The sequence below is a fragment of the Doryrhamphus excisus genome, chromosome 18 (assembly GCF_030265055.1).
Source record: "Doryrhamphus excisus isolate RoL2022-K1 chromosome 18, RoL_Dexc_1.0, whole genome shotgun sequence".
In the NCBI taxonomy this organism is placed as follows: domain Eukaryota; kingdom Metazoa; phylum Chordata; class Actinopteri; order Syngnathiformes; family Syngnathidae; genus Doryrhamphus; species Doryrhamphus excisus.
The window spans coordinates 12178087-12202330 of NC_080483.1; the positions used below are offsets into that span (position 1 = coordinate 12178087).

At 40.1% G+C, this 24244-nt stretch overlaps 1 protein-coding gene across 4 annotated transcripts in view; it reads right to left on the reverse strand.

Moving 5' to 3' along the window:
• Window positions 1–464: 464 nt before the first annotated feature.
• LOC131105877 (metabotropic glutamate receptor 4-like) overlaps window positions 465–24244 on the reverse strand; it is a 169955-nt gene continuing 146175 nt past the window's right edge. The window contains exons 8-12 of one of the 4 annotated variants that reach the window (XM_058054319.1): window positions 20497–20633; window positions 17353–18288; window positions 16219–16245; window positions 4990–5251; window positions 465–2133 (exon numbers count right to left, since the gene is read on the reverse strand). In XM_058054319.1, coding sequence (XP_057910302.1) covers window positions 2084–2133; window positions 4990–5251; window positions 16219–16245; window positions 17353–18288; window positions 20497–20633 — 1412 coding nt within the window. In that variant the 3' untranslated portion in view covers window positions 465–2083. The remainder of the gene's footprint in view (window positions 2134–4989; window positions 5252–16218; window positions 16246–17352; window positions 18289–20496; window positions 20634–24244) is intronic. The other 3 variants (XM_058054320.1, XM_058054322.1, XM_058054323.1) reach the window with 3 other exon arrangements.

Consider the following 24244-nt stretch of genomic DNA (forward strand, 5'->3'; position numbering starts at 1 on the left):
AAAAAGCATTTGATTGCTTTAATCGCGATCACGATTGCCTTAAAATATTAAAATAAAATATAATATATTATATAATATATATAATACAAAAATAAAAAGAAAAATAAATTAAATTAAATAAATTAAATTAATATAAATATTAATTTTACCCCCCCCCCCCCCCAAAAAAAAAAAAAATCTCAAATTCTACCAGAGCAGCACAGTTCTGGTGTGCTCTGTAACACTAGGCAGCATCCGCATAACACATCCTGTAACCAGTAAAGTCAGGCCTTCAAAATAAAAGACGCACACCAGCAAAATAACACAGTTGTGCAACCAGGTCTGTACACTTATCCTGACCCCTCCCACCCTGGTGTAAATGCTCATTAGGGTTGCGGAGGTATGCTGGAGCCTATCCCAGCTGATTTTGAACGAGAGGTGGGGTACACCCTGGACTGGCCGAGCTGTTAAAATTCATTCATTTTCTATTGCTTATCCTCATTAGGGTCGCGGGGGTATGCTGGAGCCTATCCCAGCTGACTATGGTTACACTTCCAGGTAAGTGTTTTGTGTCTTATTATCCACATAGAAAAACGCCGACAGGGAAAAAAACAACAGTTGAGAGTTTGGAAACATTTTAATAGAAATAAAATTTGGTATCAAAAAAATAAACATGCCGTACACACTTCATTCTTATTTTTTTCTTTTTTTTTTTTTTTTACAAATACATAAATCTGATAAGCCAGGCACTGTTAACGTTATATACATTTTCTTTTGTAGTAGAATATGTCGGGACAGAAAGCAGACATCACTAATTGATTTCATCACATTTAATTTAGCCAGCACATTGGATTCTCCAACACAAAAGTCAGCAGCATTGAACTCACAACACAAAATGACCCCCACAACGGCTCCCCACCCCCATAAGACATCTGATGGCTTTTATACTGCATGAAGCCAGCTATTCATCTTCTCAACAAGCAGCGAGTGATTGCTGGAGATACTGTTGCATTTTTTTAAATATATATCTGAAAAAGCCTTATAACTTCCTTACCCTTATCACGAGAGGAGTGCTGGGGGAGGAAGTGGAGCCTATAGTAATGAATTTTAGTATCTTTTCAATTAGGGATATATGGATATCACCTTCAGGGTGTATAGCGAGATGCTCTCAAGGGCATACTTCATCTTAATTCCCTCTCTTAATGGATCTGTACAGCGAGGTTTCACCCCAATGTGTCCAAGGAAATAGCTGCTGGCAATGATGGGAGACTCAAACACTGAGGTGACGGCTTTCTGGAAAGATCCCTCGGCCAATAGAGTAATTGAGTAGAATGAAACACGGGCACACACACAGATGGGGCAGATGGCAGTGGTGACCTCTTTGGGGGTAGCTGGTAACACATAACCATGGCCTCACTTAAGCACACTGACTACACCGTCACCATTTTGGAGAACGTACAAGACGCCCAAACAATGCTGCAACAGAGTTTAAATGCATTCCAAATATATAGATTTTTTTTTTTATTTGTTCCGTGTTTTTTTTTTTTTTTTTGGTCAACAACAACAACACACGATGTTAAAACTATCATGCACAAAATTCACCATCCGACAGTTAGTCCTGATCCAGATCAGTGGGAGTCTACTATAGATTTGTCGCTGCATGACACTGAATCCGGCATGTTTCGGAATAACCCCCCCCCCCCCTTCCCACCCCGTCCATGTCTTTTTGGTGTTGATTTATCACCTGTTAGTGATGCAAAACTGGCAGACAACATTGACAACAACCTGAACATATTTTAGATTGGAACTCATTGTCAGTCATTGCTGCTCAAGAAGACAAATGTAAAAAAATAAAATAAAATAAAATTAAAAAAAGAAAAGTCTCCAGTCCTGTCATGCAGTATTTTTTCTTCTTTTTGAGTCATTTGGAACAGAAGATGATACATTATAACCTTTTTTGGTCCCAATGAGTGCCTCCCTGTGGCCGCTCCTCACCATGTTTGGAAAACATTCCCTTCATCCCCCATCTATTTTTCCAACACTCCTGCTGTGGGTCAAGTGGGAATCCTGAATTAAAACTCATTACTGGATCTGAAGGCATCCTTTAGATGGCGTGGTTGCTGTAGCTGATGTACGTCTGCTTTGTTGAGAAACCTGAAAAAGAGCAATTTGAGGAGAAATTGGGAATTATCATACGGTGTTCCCATTATAATAATGCCAACACTCCATGATGTATGTCTTCTAGTCCTGAACCACTGCACACAAAAGGGAATACATTTGTCAAAACATGCTCTACTGTGTGGCCTGTACTATTACTTTTCTGACAAATACTCCACATGGTGATGCTGTTATTAAAACCCATAAATCAGATTGACTTGAAATTTCTTACACTCCATAAAATACCCACTTTAACTTGTTCGCTACAAAATTTGGTACACAACTTTAGGGGATAGACAAGCACGTGTGTAATATTTCAGCAAGACTGGTTGGAAAAGTGGGCTGCACGGTGTATGAGTGGTTAGCGCGCAGGCCTCACAGCTAGGAGGCCGGAGTTCAATTCCACCCTCAGCCATCCCTGTGTGGAGTTTGCATGTTCTCCCCGTGCATGCTAGGTTAATTGGCGACTCCAAATTGTCCATAGGTATGAATGTGAGTGTGAATGGTTGTTTGTCTATATGTGCCCTGTGATTGGCAGGCCACCAGTCCAGTACCCAGCCTCTCGCTCGAAGACAGCTGGGATAGGCTCCAGCACCCTCCGCGACCCATGTGAGGATAAGCGGTAGAAAATGAATGAATGTTCTTCTTTCTTTTACATAAATTAGAAAACTGCTGAATGTGTAAACCTTGCAAAGCAACTAGTGAAGTGACATTTGTGATGGTGCCTATGTATTACAGATTCAAAGCCGCACAAATTTCACAAAACGTGTGTTTGTCAGTTCTTTTCAAACTCTGGCTTGTCCTATGCCTTATTATTAGCTATATCCCAATAGTAGTATACTTGCTGACCCAGTAGACGGGAGAGAAACTTCACTCAGTTTAAATACAGTCATCCTTCCGACAGAGCCGCTAGCATAGCAAAATATTGCGTTAGCCTATCCAATTTACTTTTTAAAACCTACTAAAACTTCTAAACCTAAGAAGGTGTTTCAAAGAAGTCAAAAATGTACCACTTCCACACAGAATGGGAGAACTCATTTTCAGACATGCGATGGCTGACTCCATGCAGTGTTCAGTCTTCTAAACAAGGCTGTCCTCTGATTTTCAGATCATAGACAATCTACAGTCATTGACACTGTACACTACTATTGTGCGTTCAAGGTCCACCAAACAAAGTGCGACCCTCAACGCTTGATGAAAGGCATTAACAGTAGTACATTTGTGTTTTGTGTGACCTGTATTATCACATATTTAGCGCCCAACCTGTATGTGAATGAGATGTGTTTTCTGCTAAGGAAAACTGCTTATTTTAGGAGAAAAAACATTTTCTCATTTAGTAATTTTTTGACAAAAAAATATGCAAAATTGCAGGCTTTGAATGCACGAATGTGTGGTGATCCAGTCTTATCTAGACCGGGGTGTGTGTGGGTGGTTCCCTAAAGCCCACCGCCACCATCTCTTTTCCCTTTCCAAATCGCGCTTGTCTCCCCAGACTACGGTGTTAGCTGATTCGCTGAGATGGAGCAGATAAATCCTGACACATTTGCCACCATATCCAACCACTTGGTGAAATGCATCTCCTCCATCCCACAGCCCCCGACAAGAATTTTTCAATTCCATCAAGCTAAATATCCACACACGGGCATGACAGTGACGAATGGCGCTTATTCAAATAGCCATGCACCGTACAGCCCCCGGCAACAAAAATCCTATTGGGATAAATTGCTGCTGGCGATCAGTCATGCGTCCGTACCTTCTTGCCATTTATTGTAACAAAAGGCCCTAACAGCCATCAACTGGGATGAAAGTAAGGAGAGGAAGAAATGGAGAAGTGCGCTTTGGCTTGTAACCATTGATGATATTTGATGTCCTTGTGTCGTTTTTTAGTGTTTTTAATCAGACAATCATTGACTGAAGTTACAGAAGTTCATCCTGAGTACTGCCTGTACTTCCACTCTGAACATATTTTGGACATATCATTGTTGCATCGATTTATCTTGTGTGTGTGTGTGTGTGATTACCTGTTGGCCGGTTATGGGAAAACAATAACAGCTTTAGGAACATATTTTTAACAATTTTAATTCTAGCACCGACAATAAATAGCTTACTCTCTGATTTTAAACAATATACACACACACACACATATATATATACAATGTTATATATATAATTTTAAACAATATTATATATAATTTAATAAATTTATATAATATATATATATAATTTTAAACAATATTATATATATATATATATATATATATAGTTTAAAATCAGAGAGTAAGCTATTTATTGTATGTATATATATATATATATATAAACACACCATATTTTCTGAACTATAAGTCGCTCCAGAGTATAAGTCGCACAAGGCCAAATATGCATCATTAGGTATAAAAAAAACATACATAAGTCGCACTGGAGTATAAGTCACATTTTTTGAGGGTAATTTCTTTTCCAAACTACTTGACCAAAACAGACATTACATCATCTTGGAAGGCAAGTTCTAACAATAAAAGAATAGAGAACAGGCTGAATAGGTGTAAGATATGCTAACACAATGGTTATTAAGCTACACAAAAAATAAACATGAATGGAAAAGTTGTTCAGTGTTTATGTAACATATGTAACAATGTATATGGAGTATACATGGAGTATATGGAGTCCAGCCTATGACAAAAAGTGTGACTTATAGTCCGGAAAATACGGTATATGTTTTTGTAAAGGTCCCATATTCAAGTATTTTTCACCCATTTTAAGTAAATGTACTTCAGTATGATTTACAGTCCGAAGGAAAAGACAAGCCAAAGGGACAAAATTAAAAGAAAAGGTATCCAGTGGGTTTTCAGTCATTACCATTCAAGCTCTTACTTTGTGTCTCCAGGCTTTCGCACAGCTCGGTCTTGGCCTCTCCGTTGGGTCTGAGTCCGGCCTTGGGGTTGAACTTGTTAGACATGGTTGCGGCTGTAACCACAGCCTTGAGGCTGCGTGTACGCTTGGGCACATTTTGCTCAGGGTGGAAGAGCACCACGTAGACCTTGGGCATATAGAGCAGGCCGAGGGACACGGAGGCGCTCAGGCTCACCGAGATGGTCAGCGTGGTCGTTTGGATGTACATCTGCGAGGGGAAGAAACACAACAACATACACAAACACACATTAACCCTTTAGCTCTTTTGGCGTGTATTGTGTTAATGTTTCTGCACTGTGCATGTGACAGCTGCTGTGTATGATTGTCATTAGTGCAGCCAATGACCCGTTAGTTGGCCAAGCTGTTGTTGAAATACTTTCTACTGCAATGAATGGCAGTCATATCAGTCCCTGCTAGCCTGTTTGATGACATTCATTAAGAGATGGATTGTATTTTCACTGATTTTTTTATAAAACCGACACTATTTGCTCATGTTATATAGGACTATTTACCCAATATGTCTTGTTTCTTCCTTCCCTGTATGTCTTATAATTATTATTTATTCTAAATTATTTAAATTATTTGTACAAATTACTGTTTACGCTGTACATTGTTCATATTTGATGACATCTATTTGTTCTCCACATTATTATTTATTATTATACGGGAGCCAGGCAACGACATTGCATTGGTAATTTCACTGCTGTGTTATTGTGCAATCTATCTATCTATCTATCTATCTATCTATCTATCTATCTATCTATCTATCTATCTATCTATCTATCTATCTATCTATCTATCTATCTATCTATCTATCTATCTATCTATCTATCTATCTATCTATCTATCTATCTATCTATCTATCTATCTATCTATCTATCTATCTGTTCTCATGTGTCATTTCATTGGCTTCTCTCTTCTTTCATGTATTGTTGTTGTATTTAGAGTTGCAGCGATTAACGTTGGATGCAAGTGTTCCAATGTACAAGAGCTGTCCGTGGTACTGCTCAGGAATGTGTGCTAATTGTGGTTAGCTTCTCTGAACGGGCATGTGTCTGTGCAGGAGCTGAGAGAGTGATAGCCATTAACCATTAATGCCACTCCCCCCTTTTCAGGTCGAACAAAATGTCTTTCATTTTAACATAGATGTTTGTTTTGTACAATCTGTTAACAAAAAAGACCTTTTGGTAACATATATGCAAGCTGATGGAGGTGGTGTTATGATTTTTGGTTGAAAAAAAGTCTCATTTGGAGCCGAGGAGGGATGGCTCTTTAAGGACTACTGCAATTTTTTTTTAAATGTTGTAGTATAAACAAAAGGGATTGTGATAAACCACAGCCGGTCTGCGGTCCACGAGTTAGAACAGCATTACTACCCCTACTACTAATTTTCTATATTTTCTTTTATTGTCTCAATGTTGGTCCTTACTTTGTACCTTCACAACAAGAGCATAGTTCATTCATTCATTCATTCATTTTCTACCGCTTTTCCTCAAGAGGGTCGCGGGGGTGGTGCTGGAGCCTATCCCAGCTGTTTTCGGGCGAGAGGCGGGGTACATCATGTATCCACGCTCTGTGATTGGCCAGTCACACACAGCGACCGCTTCTCCCTAGAACAACTTCTGCCATGGCCTCTCTTAGGGGACAGAATTTTTGTGGATGCAAACTCCACACGGAGATGCCTGAGGGTGGAATTGAACTTGAGTCTCGTAGCTGTGTGGCCTGTGCGCTAACGACTCATCCACCGTGCAGCCTGGATGAAACTTAACTGTATTAACTGTATATAAAAATGTGTAGCGAATCCTCCTTTTTACAAACGAGTGGATGTATGCACAGGGCATCAGGTTCAGACTGGTGGCCAGCCAATCACAGGGCACATATAAACAAACAACCATTCACACTCACATTCATACCTATGGACAATTTGGAGTCGCCAATTAACCTAGCATGTTTTTGGAATGTGGGAGGAAATCGGAGTACCCAGTGAGAACATGCAAACTCCACACAGGGTGGAATTGAACCCTGGTCTCCTAGCTGTGAGGTCTGTGCGCTAACCACTTGTCCGCCGTGCAGCCCAAGAGTATAGTTTAAAACCAAAAATGCATAGTTGCTGACAACCACAATACCCTGTAATGTACTAAGCAAATGCTATTGAATAATTAAGTAAGTGAAGATAATACAGAATAATAATAATAATAATACAAAACATGAAAACGGTCTTCTTTGTTTTGAAAGTATATGTTAGCATCCAGTATGCTTTGAAAATGGGTGGAATGAAAGCGGCCTGTGTGCATATACAGTCTTTATACCACAAAGTGTAAATATTTTATCACATTTCGCCTTTAAAGTAGCAGCTCTTCCTCCTCCCTCCTAGTGAGTGAACCTTCCCACTCCTCTTCATCAAAGCAATGTAACATTTAACCCCTGCAGATGTGACCTCTGCTATATGTCTCGTTTGTTTTGTTGCGGTTAGCGAGTCTCCGCCGCGCTTTTTTTTTTGCAGCAGAGCGGCCGTGCATGTGTCATCTCAGTCAGCCAGGCCTGGTAGCACAAGTGACTGGTGGCACCGTGGAGGAGGAAAAGTGGATGGTGGAGAAACAGCTGCAGTGCTCCCCTGACAGCTGTGCAGAGGGATAGCTAGTGGACCTTGTTGCTCTTGCATCACTGGTGCCTTAGGGACAGACTCGCTGTTGAACTCAAGCTGTTACTGTGATAAACACAAATGATTATTTGTCGCTAGCCAGCTTCAAAGAAAGCGTTCTATTCACAAAGTTGATACAGTGGAACCTCCAAATTTGTATCCCGTAAATGCTGCTATAGTGACTCTATTCACTTGAGCACACAGTCTCCGATAGCTGCCGTGGACTACAGAAGCAAATAACCGCCAGGGTTTCTAATTAGCAACGGGTCAAGGAACATTGGGAGTAACAGCTGATGTTTTCATTAACTCCACTCTAAGACGGCAGTAGCTACATACATTAGCATCTACCTCTGCATGCGCTTTAAAATGTTGGTCGCACTACTAAGCCATTGATGTGTTGCACTTGCTGTATTGTTGTTTACAATAAACAATGACTTGGTTTCTTACTGGTTTTACAACACTGGTTTTCTTGCTGCTGTATTGGGGAGTATATTTGCTCATGAATGATCGTTTGGTCAAAGAGAGCTAAATTTTTTTTTCTCACTTTCTCATGCACTCCACATGCATCAGATTACAATTGAGTGCATCACATAATCAGTTCACAGTTCCACATGTCCAAAAGGAGTAGGAAGAAGCAAAGCTTATTAAATCCTACCCCTCCATCTGGTACTTTTACAATCACTAACTGTTACATTTGTTCACTTCCTGCTTTCCTAATTTAAGTTTTTAATTTGTTTTATTTTATTTATGTCCCGCACCGAAGTACGGGGTGATATGACCATACAATGACATAATGGGTACCATAGTAAGTGTCAATATAGTGATATGTATAGCACATCATGACTGGTTCAAGACTCTTCATCCTTGTATTTAGCAAACATCAACTGCTTGTATTGTTTCTTGAATTGGCTCATCGTTGTGCATTGTTTGAGTTCCTTACTCAATCCATTCCATAGTTTGATTCCACATACTGAAATGCTATGGCTTTTTAATGTAGTCCTAGCATATAAGTGTTTCAAATTTAGTTCGTTAGTTCTAGTTGTAGTCTTTTTTAAAAGTGCAATAGGCATAATAGGTGAATTCTTCTCACCTGCATTGTTAGTGAAGACCACACATAAAAGGGAAAAACGTGTGTTATTGTCTCACATAAGGATTGCGGATGATTGGCAAAATTCGCCCAAAGTTCGGTAAATAAGTAAATAAACACTTTGGCGATAATTAGCGCACTTCCCGTATTTCATTAAGTATATTTGATTGATGAAAACAGTGATCTCGTGTCTTGACTCTGCTGGGAATCTTCACTCGTCAGACACGACTATTGACTTTGAGTTATTGATTTAAATGATGAGGCAAGGTGACTCGGGACCAAAAGGTCAAGTCACTGCATATTACCTTCCATTGTATTATCCACTCTCAAATTGTCAGCAAGAATCCTATTGATTAGGAATATGAACATGAACATTGCATGTTTTTTTCGTTTGGTCACGCCTCTGCCTATACTCTACGTACAACGTTCTTGACTGCATTGCAAGGTTCTTACATTGTTGCCTCAAGACTTCCTGGAAAAACAACATAAATAATGTACACAATCATTTGCATATAGAGCCATGGTGTGAAATGTAATTGCAAAAGGTTACTTGAGGCACATGTTGACTTGCTTATTAGTAATCACTCAGGATCAACTCCTGTTCAGAATTTAATTGCGCTTATTGTTTATGTGAGTTATAGTGGAAGCTGCTTTGACTTTTTTCTTTGTATTTTTTTCCCCTACAGCCTTTGGTGAGTTAAAACATATACAATATACAGTATATAAAACTGAGTAAAGTTGGTAAATGGTATTTACCATCACAACAATAACTAAATACAATTAGCACATCCTAGCAATGACTGAAAGGATAGAGGAAGTGAAAAATCTGGGTTCTTTCCTGCTGGTGCAAAAAAAAAAAAAAAAAGGAGGAGAAGAAATTCCCCCAGTGGCGAAGCACAACAAAGTAAAAGTGTCTGTGATCAATGATAATATGCAGTTAATCTGAGAGATGAGAATTGTAAACAGATCCTCCTTTTACCAGGGACTCTAGAGAGCGTCTCCTTTCAGATGCAAAAATGATCAAATTATTTTAAACTGGAGGATTTACGCATCCTACTGTCTTGTTTCATTTCGTTGCTATGGAAACATGCTTCAGGGAGTGTGCGGTGGGCTCGTTGCATGAAGGTCTCTATAACTGCGCTCTAATTAAGCTAATAAACAAATAGAAGCTTCTGGTGATTCAATAATAGGGTTTCATTAGAACAACGTCATTTATAAAGATCACAGTCCTTTAGCCTTGATTGCTTTAACAGACTGCTCACCCGTGACTGGAGGACCCAGGAGGGTGGGGGTGGGATTAGTGGCCAAGAACTCTAAGGGCTTCCTGTGCCACGAGTGTAATGAACGCAACAACCAACCTTTCTGAAACTCAAGATGTCGCTCTGCTCTCTTTGCGCTCCAGCATCAATCTTCATTAGGCCTTATTGGGCCTGTGGGACATTACTGTGAATAATGCTGCTTTTAGTTCTACTGGAAATAGTAACAGAGAGGGCTGGGGGGAGGGGGAGCTGGGGGGCTGATAACAGGTACAGATGGAGCAGGACCTTTGGGACATCTGGAATGGGATGTCATAGTGTGGGGTATGCATCATATACATTGGCACAGGAATTTGTACTTATGAAGAAATGTGGAGCTTTTTGCCACACACAAATCATATACGTAAGAGTGTGTGCGGGATCATGGTTATGGATTTATGATGGTGTGATCAACTTACGGCATGTGGGCAATATGTGGGCTCCCATGTCATGCAAGGCATCCCTTAGTGTGGATTTGACCTGGTGTAAGTCCATAACACTATATACTGTAATCAAATTAATACCATAAACTAATCAACTGTAATTTTAATAGGTTGTTATGTAAAACATGTTGTTATATAAAAACACTGAAACACCAATACCTAAACTAAAATCGTGTTTACACTTATGGTGCACTAAAACAGTCTCATTCTTTTTGCGCCATTGCTGCTTGTATTCTAGTTCAAATCTACTGTCACAATTGCATCCATTTTCGCTACCTTTGTCCTCATCAGGGTCATGGGTATGCAGGAGCTTATCCCAGCTGAATGCAACAAAATACAAGCTATGAAATTATAATTTTTTTTGTGTTACCCAATCATTGTGTCATCATATCAAGATATTATTGTGAGCCATGTACCACAAACCGTGTCGTGAGGTACCCTGAAATTCCCAGCGCTACTCCCAATACTTCTCCCAATGGCCCCAAGTGAAGACACCACAGTTATTATATAAATAAGTATAAGTATTGTATAAATAAGTCTGAAAAAATGTAACCCCAAACACACACATCCATTATATATAAAGTTTCTGTGATTGTACTATCATATATTTTTAAAAAATACTTTCATTGGTCCACCACCCTCGGCCATCTCACACACATCTCGGCCATGTGTGGAGTTTGCATGTTCTCCCCGTGCATGCGTGGATTTTTTTCCGGGTACTCCGGTTTCCTCCCACATTCCAAAAACATGCTAGGTTAATTGTCGACTCCAAATTGAACATAGGTATGAATGTGAGTGTGAATGGTTGTTTGTCTATATGTGCCCTGTGATTGGCTGGCGACCAGTCCAGGGTGTACCCTGCCTCTTGCCTGAAAACAGCTGGGATAGGCTCCAGCACCCCCGCGACCTTCGTGAGGACAAGCGGTAGAAAATGAATGAATGAATGAACTTTGGTTGGTCCAATTAAGACCTCTAGTCAATTAACAGCCATGTCGATATATGGGTTACCAAAGTAAATAATTACCAGGATTCGCTAAAAAAACCCCCAAAACATTTCCATCAACAGATGTGACCGTATGCAACTTGCCGATTAAGTAGCTGCCGTTAAAGTATCACAGCGGTTAGCATCCAACATCTTTATCTCCCTCTGCATGCGCTTTAAAATACTGCTTTTCCACAGACTATCTGCACAACAAAAGCTAATTTCTGGCTAAATAAGAGATGGCTGAGACCATGTGGACACATTTGTATGTAGTCACCGTCAGCAACTCTTTTTATTTGTTGTTAACTTGACTTGCCTTCACACCACACCGTCAGTCCATTCAAGGAAGATGTGTGGGCTGATTGGATTTCAGCTGAGCCCTTTATGCTTTGGAGCCGCTATCCCAACCAAGCGCCCCTTTTGTCCCATCCTCCCACCACCTCCTCCTCCTCCTCGGGCCACGGAGACAACTGCTGATTTAGATTGTCTCCTCCTAGGTAAGCAGGTGTCAAGTCTCTTCTAGAATCTCATGTAAAACACCTCAGATGACGTGCCACAGCTTGGCCAGATGTCCCGCTTTGAATTATGGAGAAAGCCTCCCGTGGTTAGACGTATTCTGGCAACACGTGATAAAGTCCACGATTGCTGGATAAGGTAAATCAAGACGCAGGAAGTGGAGCGTTTAATTGCTCTGTGAGATGTGTCAGTGCGGGCTGCTTTGTGGGGCCTGTCATGGGCCGTGCGGCGTCATGATTATGAGGTGCGTTTGTATGGATGCTGTATTTCTACGAAATAAGAATCCTGCTTATGGAACAACTGAAAGAATCGGCCGTATGTCACGTTAATGTGGCTACTTTATTGGAAAGCAATACATTGTCAACAACAGGTCAGTAGGGGTTTTTTTCCCCCTTGAACGCTTCTTGTTATTTTGTGCCGAAACTAAATAAATATATAGCCAATTAAACGGATTCCAAAACAAATAAATTGTCCATATATTAATGCAACTGTAAAATATGATGATTAACTATGTTAATCTATCCCTCAATTATTTATTATGATTTATGTTTAAGTTGTAAAAGATCATTTTCAATGTCCTGCAGCATTATTGAATAAAACTAATAATAAGGTATATAAGCTATACAGTTTAGTATACCTTTCCTTTCATTTTACCTGAAACTCTTCTATCACACATCACGCCTGACGCCTTTTCTCCACCCGTTCCTTCCTGCCTGCATACACTTCTTCCTCTTCTTTTTCTGCATGACTGATAATATAAGGATCTTGTTGTGTATTGAAGCAGAATAATAAATAATATTTTTGCAGTTTGAAAACACAATTCTTTTGAGTTACAGTAAACTAGCTGATAAATTGATGTGTGTGGAAAATCTTCTGAAGCAAGAGTTTGAAGGATGTTATTGTTACTTGAAAAAACCCCTAATAAATTTTCATGATGTTCAAGAACGTGTAGGGTTGTTATAGTAACAGTAGCCGAAACATACAGTAATACCAGTTGGCTCGTGGCGATGTAACTTTTTACCATATCCCAATATGAATTTTGAATATGAAAATTCTCTATTTTTGTAGACCAGGCGCAGGCCCGGTGTACTTTGCCGGCATACTTTCCCTGTGCTGCGCCAACGAGGTGTGACCAGCGATGTGGCGCAGCAGGTCCCTCCCACTAGTACAAGTGGCAAAGCTATAGGAGAGAAGACGTGAGACGGTTTAACACAACCGAGTGTAATCTTAACCAATCACATGTCACCACTCGGACCACCTTGCGGGACACATGTAATCTATTTCCTGTGTCATGATTGGAGTACAAAATTAAGAGACAATTAATTTAAAATTAAACACAGCAGCAGGTTAATCCAAGCATCATGCTTGTGAGCCACCTGCATTCCTGCTGTGTCATTGCCAAATAGGAGATGTTGGAATATCTTCTCCCATTATCTCCTCCTCATCGTCCTTATTTTAATGTACTCCATCTTTTCAGTTCATGTTAAAAATAAAGATTAAAACAGAGAAATTTGGGCAATGTAAATCCTTAAGACACCGAGTGACATTAGTTCAAAAAGGGTTTCTATTTTTTTTTATCTTTGAATGAGCTTCATGACATGACAGGAGCCATGACTGTTTGTGGTTGGCTAAGAGATGTGAACTCATTAGTTGGCATCATACTTTCAGCTGCCGTCAGATTGAATTCCCATTATGCGTGACGTATTTGATCTGACATCAGATGTGATGGGACAATTAAAACAAAAATGTACATGCTGGTTCAGACGGTTACATCAAATAGTGGTTGCTGTGATTGTTTATTGCATTGAAATGTGCCTGACACTCTGAAAAACCTGCCTTTGAGGTTTTGGTGACTTGTGTGCACTCTGTGCCTCCCAGCCAATTTACCACTATGCAAAGTGCGCTTTGCCTGCATCGAGAGTAGAAAAATTTGAAGCTGGCGATCTTTCAACGCACCTTTGGCATGCTGTTTTGCCATAAAATTTTCATTGCGCCAAGCTGAAAATGTGGACACCTCCGCCTGGTGTGCCGCCACATCCATCTCGGCGCAGCCCAATCTACCAGACTACCAAATTGGTGCGCCATGCTCCGCCACCCTGCGTCACCTCACGCTAAACCACAAAAATAGAGCCCATTAAGCAGGCGCAGGTGGGTGTCTGAACAAGCTAGAATGCAGATTCACAGAGGCTTAACAACACGGAGCATAAGAAAACAAGACATTGTGCTGCCGGTCACATACTGCATTATTAATGTAATTTATTCGTCTGCAGTCATATGCAGATTTTTTGCAATGTGGTACACTATTGAAATTATTTTGGGGATGCTGGGAAGCGAAACACGCTGCTCACAGTGGGTCTTTTCCACAACGCTAACTATCACAGCCAGTTTTCCAGGCCCTGCATTATGATGCATAGGTTTGTTTAATCTCAAAAGGGGGAGGAGGTAAGGATTAATTTATTGCATCTGTCAGACCCATGCTGGCACTGCTGATAGAGTCCATGCCAGTGTGAGGCTTTTCCCTCCCCGCTCTCCTCTGGTGTTGACGCACAAAGCCACTCTTGTTGCTCGGCCAGAAAGACCCCTTTCAACTGGATCAACACACTTGTACTGTGCCATTGTTGTAAACCTTTGGCTTTGGACCCAGACGGTCCCTTATGAATAGAAGCGCCATGTCAGTGTCGCTTTTGGATTCCACTTGACCTGGATCACATCCAGCGTCCACACTCATGTACAGTACATAGTCCGCCAGGTCACAAACACTGATTTGACATGAGAATTAGAGTGTGCACTTGTGTTTGCGTAAACATCCTCTCTGTCTGACGTATGTGTGTGGCCTGCATGCTCCCTGCAGAGTTACAGTATTAGCCGGTTAACTTATCATACAGTGGAACTTCCAGAGTTCAACATGATTTGTAATGTGACACACGTTCTTTTTCAAATTTCATATCACATGATTTTTCACATTACAAATAATGTCTCGTGTATTCATTTGTTTATTCATTAAACCCTTTTTTTAAATGTACAGACAATCCCTTGAGTAATATTTAAGTGTCATTACAAGTGAAAAACATCATATCATCCACTGTAAGATAAAAGTCGATAGAACTAAAATAAAGTAAAACTACCCCCCACCAAAAAAAACAAACCAAAACAAAAAACTAGCACATGGACCTAATCCCTGTGATGCCCATAATGATGTTGGTTTCAAGTTTTGTTTTGGTTGAACTACAAATTGTACCACTTTTGAGCTGTCCAACTCTGGAAGTTCCCTTGTACTACTGCACAGTGGTGTGAAAACATTTTGCTCCCTTCCTGATATCTTATTTATATGTTTTTCACGTTTGTCACACTTAAATGTTCCAGATTATAAAACAAATTTGTTTTGTAAAGGAAACCTTTTATTATTGAGGGAGAAAAAACTGTAAAAAAACATGGCCCGGTGCGATTTAATCCTAAACCTACTAACTGGTTAGGGCACTCTTAACAGCAGCAACTGCAATCAAACGTTTGCGATAACTTGCAATGAGCCTCTTCCAGCGCTGTGGAGCTTTTTGTTCCATTTATCACAGCAAGACTTCCAAGTCCTGAAGCAGCAAAACAGCCACCATATTTTACTCTTGATATGATAATATTTTTCTACATGCAGTGTTACTTTTACACCAGCTGTAATGGGACACCCACCTTCCAAAAAGTTCTACTTTTGTCTCGTCAGACCAAAGAGTATTTTCCCAAAAGTCTTTTTTGCTGAGTGACGTCCTTCTGATAAAGTCATGAGTTGCTCTTGGGGTAATTTTGGTTGGCCGACCAGTCCTGGGAAGGTTCACCATTTACCCATGTTTTTGCCATTTGTGGTAATGGCTCTCACTGTGGTTTGCTAGAGTCCCAATGATTTAGAAATTGCTTTATAACCTTTTCCGCACTGATAGATCTAAATTAATCTCAGATAACTTATGTTTTGAGACTTTTTTCACACAAGGCCATGCAGGTTTGGATATGTTTTTTCCTTTAATAATAAAAAAAGTCAAAACTGCATTTTGTGCTCAGTTGTGTTGTATTGACTACTTTAAATTTGTTGGATGATCAGAAACATCAATGTGTGACAAACATGGAAAAAAATAAGAAGTCAGGAAAGGGTCAAACACATCTTTCACACCACTGTATTCCTATATGTTAGTCAGTTGTTAGTACAAAAGAAGGTTTTGACGCTTTACCATGGGAATCTTGAAGTGGCTCTCACCCTAAAGGACAGAGCGGAATTGAAAGAGTGAAAGAAGCAAGTTAGAACTAGGGATGGCTCCCAAGAAGACATTATGTTTCTTAATTAAACAAGATTAAAATCAGTAGAGCTTGAAGCTCCCAACTCAATTTATTGACACTGCAATGCACAAGCCAGCTGTAATAAAACAATGTAACACCGGCCTACTGATATTTGTGGGGAAATATGAACATGTAAAACTCATGTGCTAACTTCACCAGTCTGGGGAACCTCACTCCATCCGCTTTCTCCCACCCCATACTATATTCAGTATTGCACTATTATTATGTTCCAAATGGCACATTTTGCTCTCTTGCAGTTTGATTTTGGATTCTATTGGAGCAAACTAGTTGTGCTTGATTGCAGTAGTGAAATCTATTATGGCACCACTGTTTTCAGCATACAGTCTGAAATTGTATACTCGGTATACAGTATACAGTATAGCTCGCTATACCACGGTTTGAATATCGCTAACTATAATACCGTTTTTACAAAAGTAGTTAATAAATAATTGCTGTTTTGTGATTGACTACGGCCTATTATTATTAAAAAATATCGACAGACCAGTTGTATGGAATATTCTGGTCACAGGGTAGCGAGCCGACGGACATGCCATGTCTAAGAGACATATGCCATGGCTTAGATCAAGTAAAAAAAAAAAAAAGTTTACCATATTTGGAAAGTCATGAACAGGCTTACTATGCTCTCCAAAAAATATTCAGTGCGTCAATATCAAATCCTACTGATTATCACGGTCAGGTCTGGAACCAATTAACGGTGATAAACGAGGGATTACTGAAAAGTTACTATACTTCAATATTATGAATTAAGAACCTCAAGATCTTTTGTCATCCAGTAGGGGTGTCACAAGATCTCGTATGACAAGATCTTGTGGGCACGCGGCAGGAAGAGTTTACGTTTTTTTCATTGTACTTTTCTTATAAGTAATGTAATGTTAAAAGTAATACTGTCTCGTGTATCGCCTCATGTCTCGTGACACCCGTCATTCAGTGATGATGAAAAATGATGTTCAAAGAAATGACCAAACATTTCGATTTAAGAAAGAGAATGAGACACTGGCCCTTCCTACCTTTTCTGTTGACTGCGAGGTGCCAAAGAAGATGGGGATGAAGGCGAGCCAGATAATGCAAGTGGTATACATGGTAAAACCAATGGGTTTGGCCTCATTGAAGGTCTCTGGTACCCCTCTGGTTTTGATGGCGTAGACCGTACAGGTGACCATTAGCAGCATACTATAGCCCAGCAGGCAGATGAGGGAGAGGTCAGAGATGTCACACTTGAGCACGCCGCGAGCCAGAGACGGATTAGAGGTCCTCTGATCCTCGTAATCAATGATGGCCTTAGAGGGATCCACGCCGAACCAGATGCACACACCCAGCAGCTGCACCGATGCCAGGGTGAATGTGATGATGAGCTGCGATGCCGGGGAGATGAACCTGGGAGCACTCAGAGACATGGTGCCCTGATCAAAGATGCGGTAAATGCGGTTGGTTTTGGTGAGCAGGGCGGCATAACTGATGCTCATGCCTAAACCTAGAAAGATCCTTCGTAGGGAGCAGATTCCCACATCAGGAGTGGAAATCATCAGGAAGGTGGTGGCGTAGCAGAGGAAGATACCGGTCAGCAACACGTAGCTGAGCTCTCGTCCGGATGCTTTCACGATGGGGGTGTCGTTGTAGCGAATGAAGGTGACCACCACAAAGAGAGTGGCCATGATGCCAACCACAGCGATGAGCACGGGGATCACCGCCCACGGAGAGCTCCACTCCAACTTAACGATGGGGATAGGAACACAGCCCGTGTGGTTCTCGTTGGGCCGCAGGTCAAAGCGGCACATCTTGCACGTGAAAGTGTCCGCCTGGTACTGATAGCCGTCGCATCGCTCGCAGTGCCAGCAGCAAGGGATGCCCTTCACAATCTTTTTGCGCTCACCGGCACGGCAGGGCGGGCTGCAGATGGATGAAGGGATCTGGCGGACGGTGCCAGGCCACTGCATTGAACGAACCTTGAGGGTGGAGGCAAACAAAAGACACATAAACAACAAAGAGACAGATTATTATAGATGTGTACCAGATTTGTTGTCCTTAGCCGTTGGAAGGAAGAAAACTACTCTAAAAGCTTTACCCTGAGCTAAGGTATCAGTGCTAGTTGGTTTGACATATTCTTTTCACAGAGCCACATGGGGGGTTCAATGGAATGTTACACTTTGATTCAGCAGAATATTTTTCTCTGAGGTGAAATTACAGTGTCTGAAAAGGCAACACAAAGCAATAGTGCAGACTATATTTTGCCCCGTGGGGAATCTCACGTTCTATTTTTGGTCACAAAATCAATACTTGAACTTCTGGATCATGTAAAATTCTGTTTTTGTGTACTGTTGAGAGAAACAAAGTTTATTATTGAGAATAAAGCTTGTTTTTAATTATAAATTATTACAAATTACAGATGAAAGTGGTTAGCACGCAGGTCTCACAGCTAGGAGACCCGGGTTCAATTCCACCCTCGTCCATCTCTGGCGTGGAGTGCTTTTTTCTGGGTACTTCGGTTTCCTCCCACATTCCAAAAACATGCTAGGTTAATTGGCGACTCCAAATTGTCCATAGGTATGAATGTGAGTGTGAATGGTTGTTTGTCTATATGTGCCCTGTGATTGGCTGGCCAACAGTCCAAGGTGTACCCCGCCTCTCGCCCGAAGACAGCTGGGATAGGCTCCAGCACCCCTGCGACCCTCGTGAGGATAAGCGATAGATGACTCTAAATTGTCTATGAATGTGAGTTTTAAAAGGTATTTGATTATTATTATTATTATTATTATTATTATTGGACTGAAGGTTAAGACTGCTGTTTTTTTTCATATTTTATAAAGATAGACAGAAAGATGGATGTACATTGTCATTGCACAACGTATACAACTAAAGAGTTTGGTTGCTCCTCTTCATTTGTAGCAACATTAAGACTGTTAAAACCTAGATGTTCCAAATATAAGTATAAAAGTATACTTATATATATACTTATATACATATAAGTATAACAATTTTCAGTGGATATAAATTAGAATATCCATCCCACCAATCAAAAAGATGTTAATTCAGCAAGTTTTTTAAAATCAAATTTTATTGTAGGTAATTTAATTGTTGTATTTTGAAAATATATCATTTTTGAATCATATCATAACCTGTGTATTTAAATTTGAATTGAATCATCTAGAGATTTACATCCCAAAAAAATAAACCACAGCAATGTTTCCATGTGGACAGGGCCTGACAAAACAAATTGGCTCATTATTGAAGGTTTTAAAACAAGGTTGCCAGGTTGTTACACCAGCTTAATTCTATATGTATATATAAACATAAGAAATGTATACTGTATATATACAATGGAGGGAATGGGGCTGCTAAATGAGACAATTACCTACCATGTTTATTTGTTTATCTGAGTGTTTTAGCCTTTTTTTTTTAGGTGGATAAAGTCGTAAATGAGATGTGAGATCTAGTTTTCTCTCCAGAGTCGTGGCCCTAATACCTGTACTTGTTGCTACTTTTGTGTTTGTCTTTTACCATCCTTCCTTAAGATGGATTCAGTTGGACATTCCAAACAGGTCTGCTTTCTTTAATGATTTCACTTTTATTCAATTGTCGCCGCTCGCTGAAAACTGGCACATTCACCACTAAAAGGGTGTTTAATTAAAAAGACAAAGCAGCACGCTAATTAAATTAAAGTTGGCTTCTGTGTTAAGAAGTAGTGCGCTTCACCGCCACTCGCCTCACTTGAATTCAGCAGCAGGTTCTTACAAAAAAAAAGCACTGCAGACAAAAGCTGCTTCATGTGTTCAACTTTAATCTCTTTTGTCAGCCCAGGGCCTCTTCTTCATATTGTCAAAACGTAATTTGTTTGCTTGCTTTTATGTAATTTACTGCTATAAAGCTATCACTTCATTCCGGTCTGAACCCACAGTATTGTTTTTGGGAGTCAATGATGCCACCGGGAGAGATGCTATTAAATATGTCCGTCCATAAGCTGTCTTGGCTTTCTTTTCATCACACTCTGTCCAGTTAATCATTGAAAGAGCCCTCTGGATATTTACACTCGGAAGGTGACACCAATCAGATGGATCTTATGAGGACTTCCCGTAGAAGTCACTGAAACTTTTCACCATCTGCATAAACAATACACTTATTTGGGATTGTGGTGATATGGAAAGTGTAACGCTCACATTTAGATGAAGTTGATCCGTCCAGTGACCGATGATTTTGTATTCAGCTGTTTGGTTGTGGATCTGGTACTGGTAGATCTCATAGCGACCGGGGGCGTCGCCATTTTCATTGAAGAGCACTGGGTTACCTGCGATACCTAAATGAGAAAAACACATTCATTTATTGGAACAAATGGTAGCAGTTGGGCGGCACGGCGGTCTAGTGGTTCGCGCACAGACCTCACAGCTAGGAGACCAGGGTTCAATTCCACCCTCGGCCATCTCTGTGTGGAGTTTGCATGTTCTTTCATTCCAAAAACATGCTAAGTTAATTAGCGACTCCAAATTGTCCATAGGTATGAATGTGAGTGTGAATGGTTGTTTGTCTATATGTGCCCTGTGATTGGCTGGCGACCAGTCCAGGGTGTACACCGCCTCTCGCCCGAAGACAGCTGAGGAAAAAGCGGTAGAAAATGAATGAAAGAATGGTAGCAGTTTGTTGTAGAATCTTGATACATTTAGTCCCCTTGGATCCACAAGACTCTGGACCAGGATGAAATTTTTATCTTGGCTCATGCTAAATATTACCCCTCTTATTAATTCACTCCACTTCATAAAATGGACGTGTTAATCTCCTGCTGAAGATGGCTATTCATCAAAAATATGCATAAACTTACATTCTTTGGAAAGTCTCGGATACCATACATCCGACTCCCACAGGCTTTTTTTTTTGGTGCTTATCCACATCTGTTTACACTGATTACAGAAGCGATTGGACACCATCATCTCAGGCTTGCAGGGGGATTAAATGCAGCAATGGATGTTATCTCGGCAACATAGCTCATGCAGCCGTGAAAGGGAAGCGACAGGAAGTAGCGACAGGTGCGGCTGAGGCTGAGACAGCTGTACAAGACAAGCGTTTTATAACGTGGACTGGAATATTGCAGTCCCCTTCGAAACTGCTCGGAGATGACGAGACAACGCCACAGAGCTGATACGCCAAAGAAAAAAAAATGAGGCGATATCATGTCTTTTTCTGTCGAGGTATAGGATCTTGTTCTTTGATCAGCTTTTTGAGAATTAGAAGGGTTTTGGGCTGAGAAAAGTAAACTCAACTGTCCTAAACATGCTGCGTTGTTTGCTCTTTTATAAAGTTGGACTACGGCGAACTATGGCACTGCTGCTAAAGTAAATAAATGATGTCTGTATATAGAGTACATGCGTCTTTGAGAAAGCTCAAGGCACACATAATAAAAGGAAGCACGTTGTTTTGTTGACGTTAGCATTCCATGCCCACAGACAGCTGAAACATATCTTGCTGGGTTTCAAAGTCGACAGAAGTTTGAAACCCATGCTCGTGGTGCACTAATGCTATTTGTGAACTCACTGGTAGCAGTAGCACTAGCAGACAATTGGAAGACAATTCAGTCTTCACTGCTAGTATAAGTACTCCAGTTAAAGCCCTTGTATTATTCAACAATGACTTTTCAATGATGATAATACTGTAATATATGGAAATACTAGAGAAACTGATAATATTCATTCATTTATTTATACTCTACAGACTGATATTAATAATGTAACCAGGAAAATGCCAAAAAAATGGAGCATACATGCATATAAGAATCACATTGCATGTTCGCTATAGTACTATAAATTTGTACATTTTGGCATTTTGTTTGCATTTAAACTATTGGGACCCCCCAATAGTTCACCATGTAACCCCCAGGGGGTACAGGGGCACCCCACTATTTGAGAAGCAGTTTGTGAGCACCAAACTTAAAGAAAATATATCATCTCCGTTGCTTTGTTCTGCTTTTGAGAGCACAAGTGCTCAAAAATAGTTGATTTTTAGGATTTCTTGACTACTTTGGAGGGAAAAAAGCCTCCTTTTTGAACATAAATATGGTAATGCCCCCATGTGAATCAGCCCACCCAATGTCCAGTCATCCCTTTGTGGTTTGAACGTTGTGCCCTCACTCTATCGAGGTTTTGAACAAAGTAATCAATCAATAAATGTTTGAATATGGTCTATTAGTAGTGGAAAAAAATGCATATTTAAGAAAGTCAGAAGAAGCATTTTGATTTGAAGCATTTGATCTGTCTTCCGTGAGACAACATGTGATTGCCAGAAAAGGTATTTATTGCAAGTTTAACTTATCTCATCTGGCATAATACCGTATTTTCTGGACTATAAGTTGCCCAAGGCTAAAAATGCAAATCTAGGTAGAAAAAAAAAAGTATAAGTCGGAGTATAAGTCGCATTTTTTGCGGGTAATTTATTGTATAAACTTGACCAAAACAGACATTATGTCATCTTGGAAGGCAAGTTTTAGCAATAAAAGAATAGAGAAAAGGCTGAATAGGTATAAGATATGCTAACACAATGGTTATTCAGCTACACAAAAAATAAACATGAACAGAAAAGATGTCCAGTGTTTATGTGAACAAAATAAACAGCTTTTTCATTTATAAGTCGCTCTGGAGTATAAGTCGCAGGAACAGCCAACCTATGAAAAAAAGTGTGACTTATAGTCCGGAAAATAATAATTACCTAATAATAACACAGGCTACTGTCAGGTACATAACCCACAACAAGTTCAATCAAGGTAGAAAATAGAAAATTGTCCTGAAAGGCTCAAATTGTATCCAGTAACGACTGCCTTCGCCTTCACATCATTCTGGAAGCCAGTTCATTTTTTCAAATTTCCCTCCCACAGATGGCTTATTTGTTTTGAAGCCTCCCAAAACACTATGAGCATCCAGGATAGGAATGAAAGGCTAGACGTGGCCAAATGGCCGCTGATGGATTTGTGCTGAACAGCTTTGCTTTGTTTCAATGCCGGAGGATGCAGTGCTGCTCTAATCCACAGCTGGATGAGTCAGCCCAGATGTGGAGCTTCACTCGGTTGTGCCTCTGCGACAATGCTGCCCATTTCACGGAGCAGTTTGCCCTCACAGGAGGATTACACTTTCTTTATGTAGCAGGGGGAGGAATTATAGCGCGTATTAAGCTCATTGACACAATCAATATTCAGTCTAACATTTTATCTTCTTTACCGCCTATTTTTACAAGGGTGGCAGTAGCTTAATATGTTGCCTTTGGGACTGGAGTGGCACGGTGGTCTAAAAGTCTATTTGTTTGCTTTTTGGGGGTAATTTTTCCATTAAATCAGTTCCACTGGCAAAATGTTGCATTGAAAAATGGTTACACAAGTGTAACACATGGATACCCACCTCCTATGGAAATGTTTGCTGTTATAATCACCTTAAAATGTAAAAATGACAATACCATCTAACAACATTCTGTGGAAGATGTAATGAAAAAACTTGGTTGGCTTGACTGTATTTGTTCAACATGGACACACAAGACAATTTAAAACGGAAATATACACAAATAAAATAATAATAATAAAATAATAATAAAACTAATAAACTAATCCACCCTTAACACCGTATAGCAAAATGCTGTTGCAAAAAATATAATATTATTATAATAAGTAAAAATAATATAAATATTTGTATTTATTACATATTATATTATTATAAATTATATATATATATATAAAAGCTAAATTACATTACTGCTGCATCACAGCAGCATTTCCCTTCCATCTCTCAATGACCACTTCACATTCACAAAAGTGATAAACATCTATTTGCCAATTCAGTCATTCAGTCACCCACCCATCACCCTGCCTCCCCCGCTGAGACTCACCACGGCCAATTTCGTACCTCACAATGAAAAGATGCAAAACAGCAGGATCGC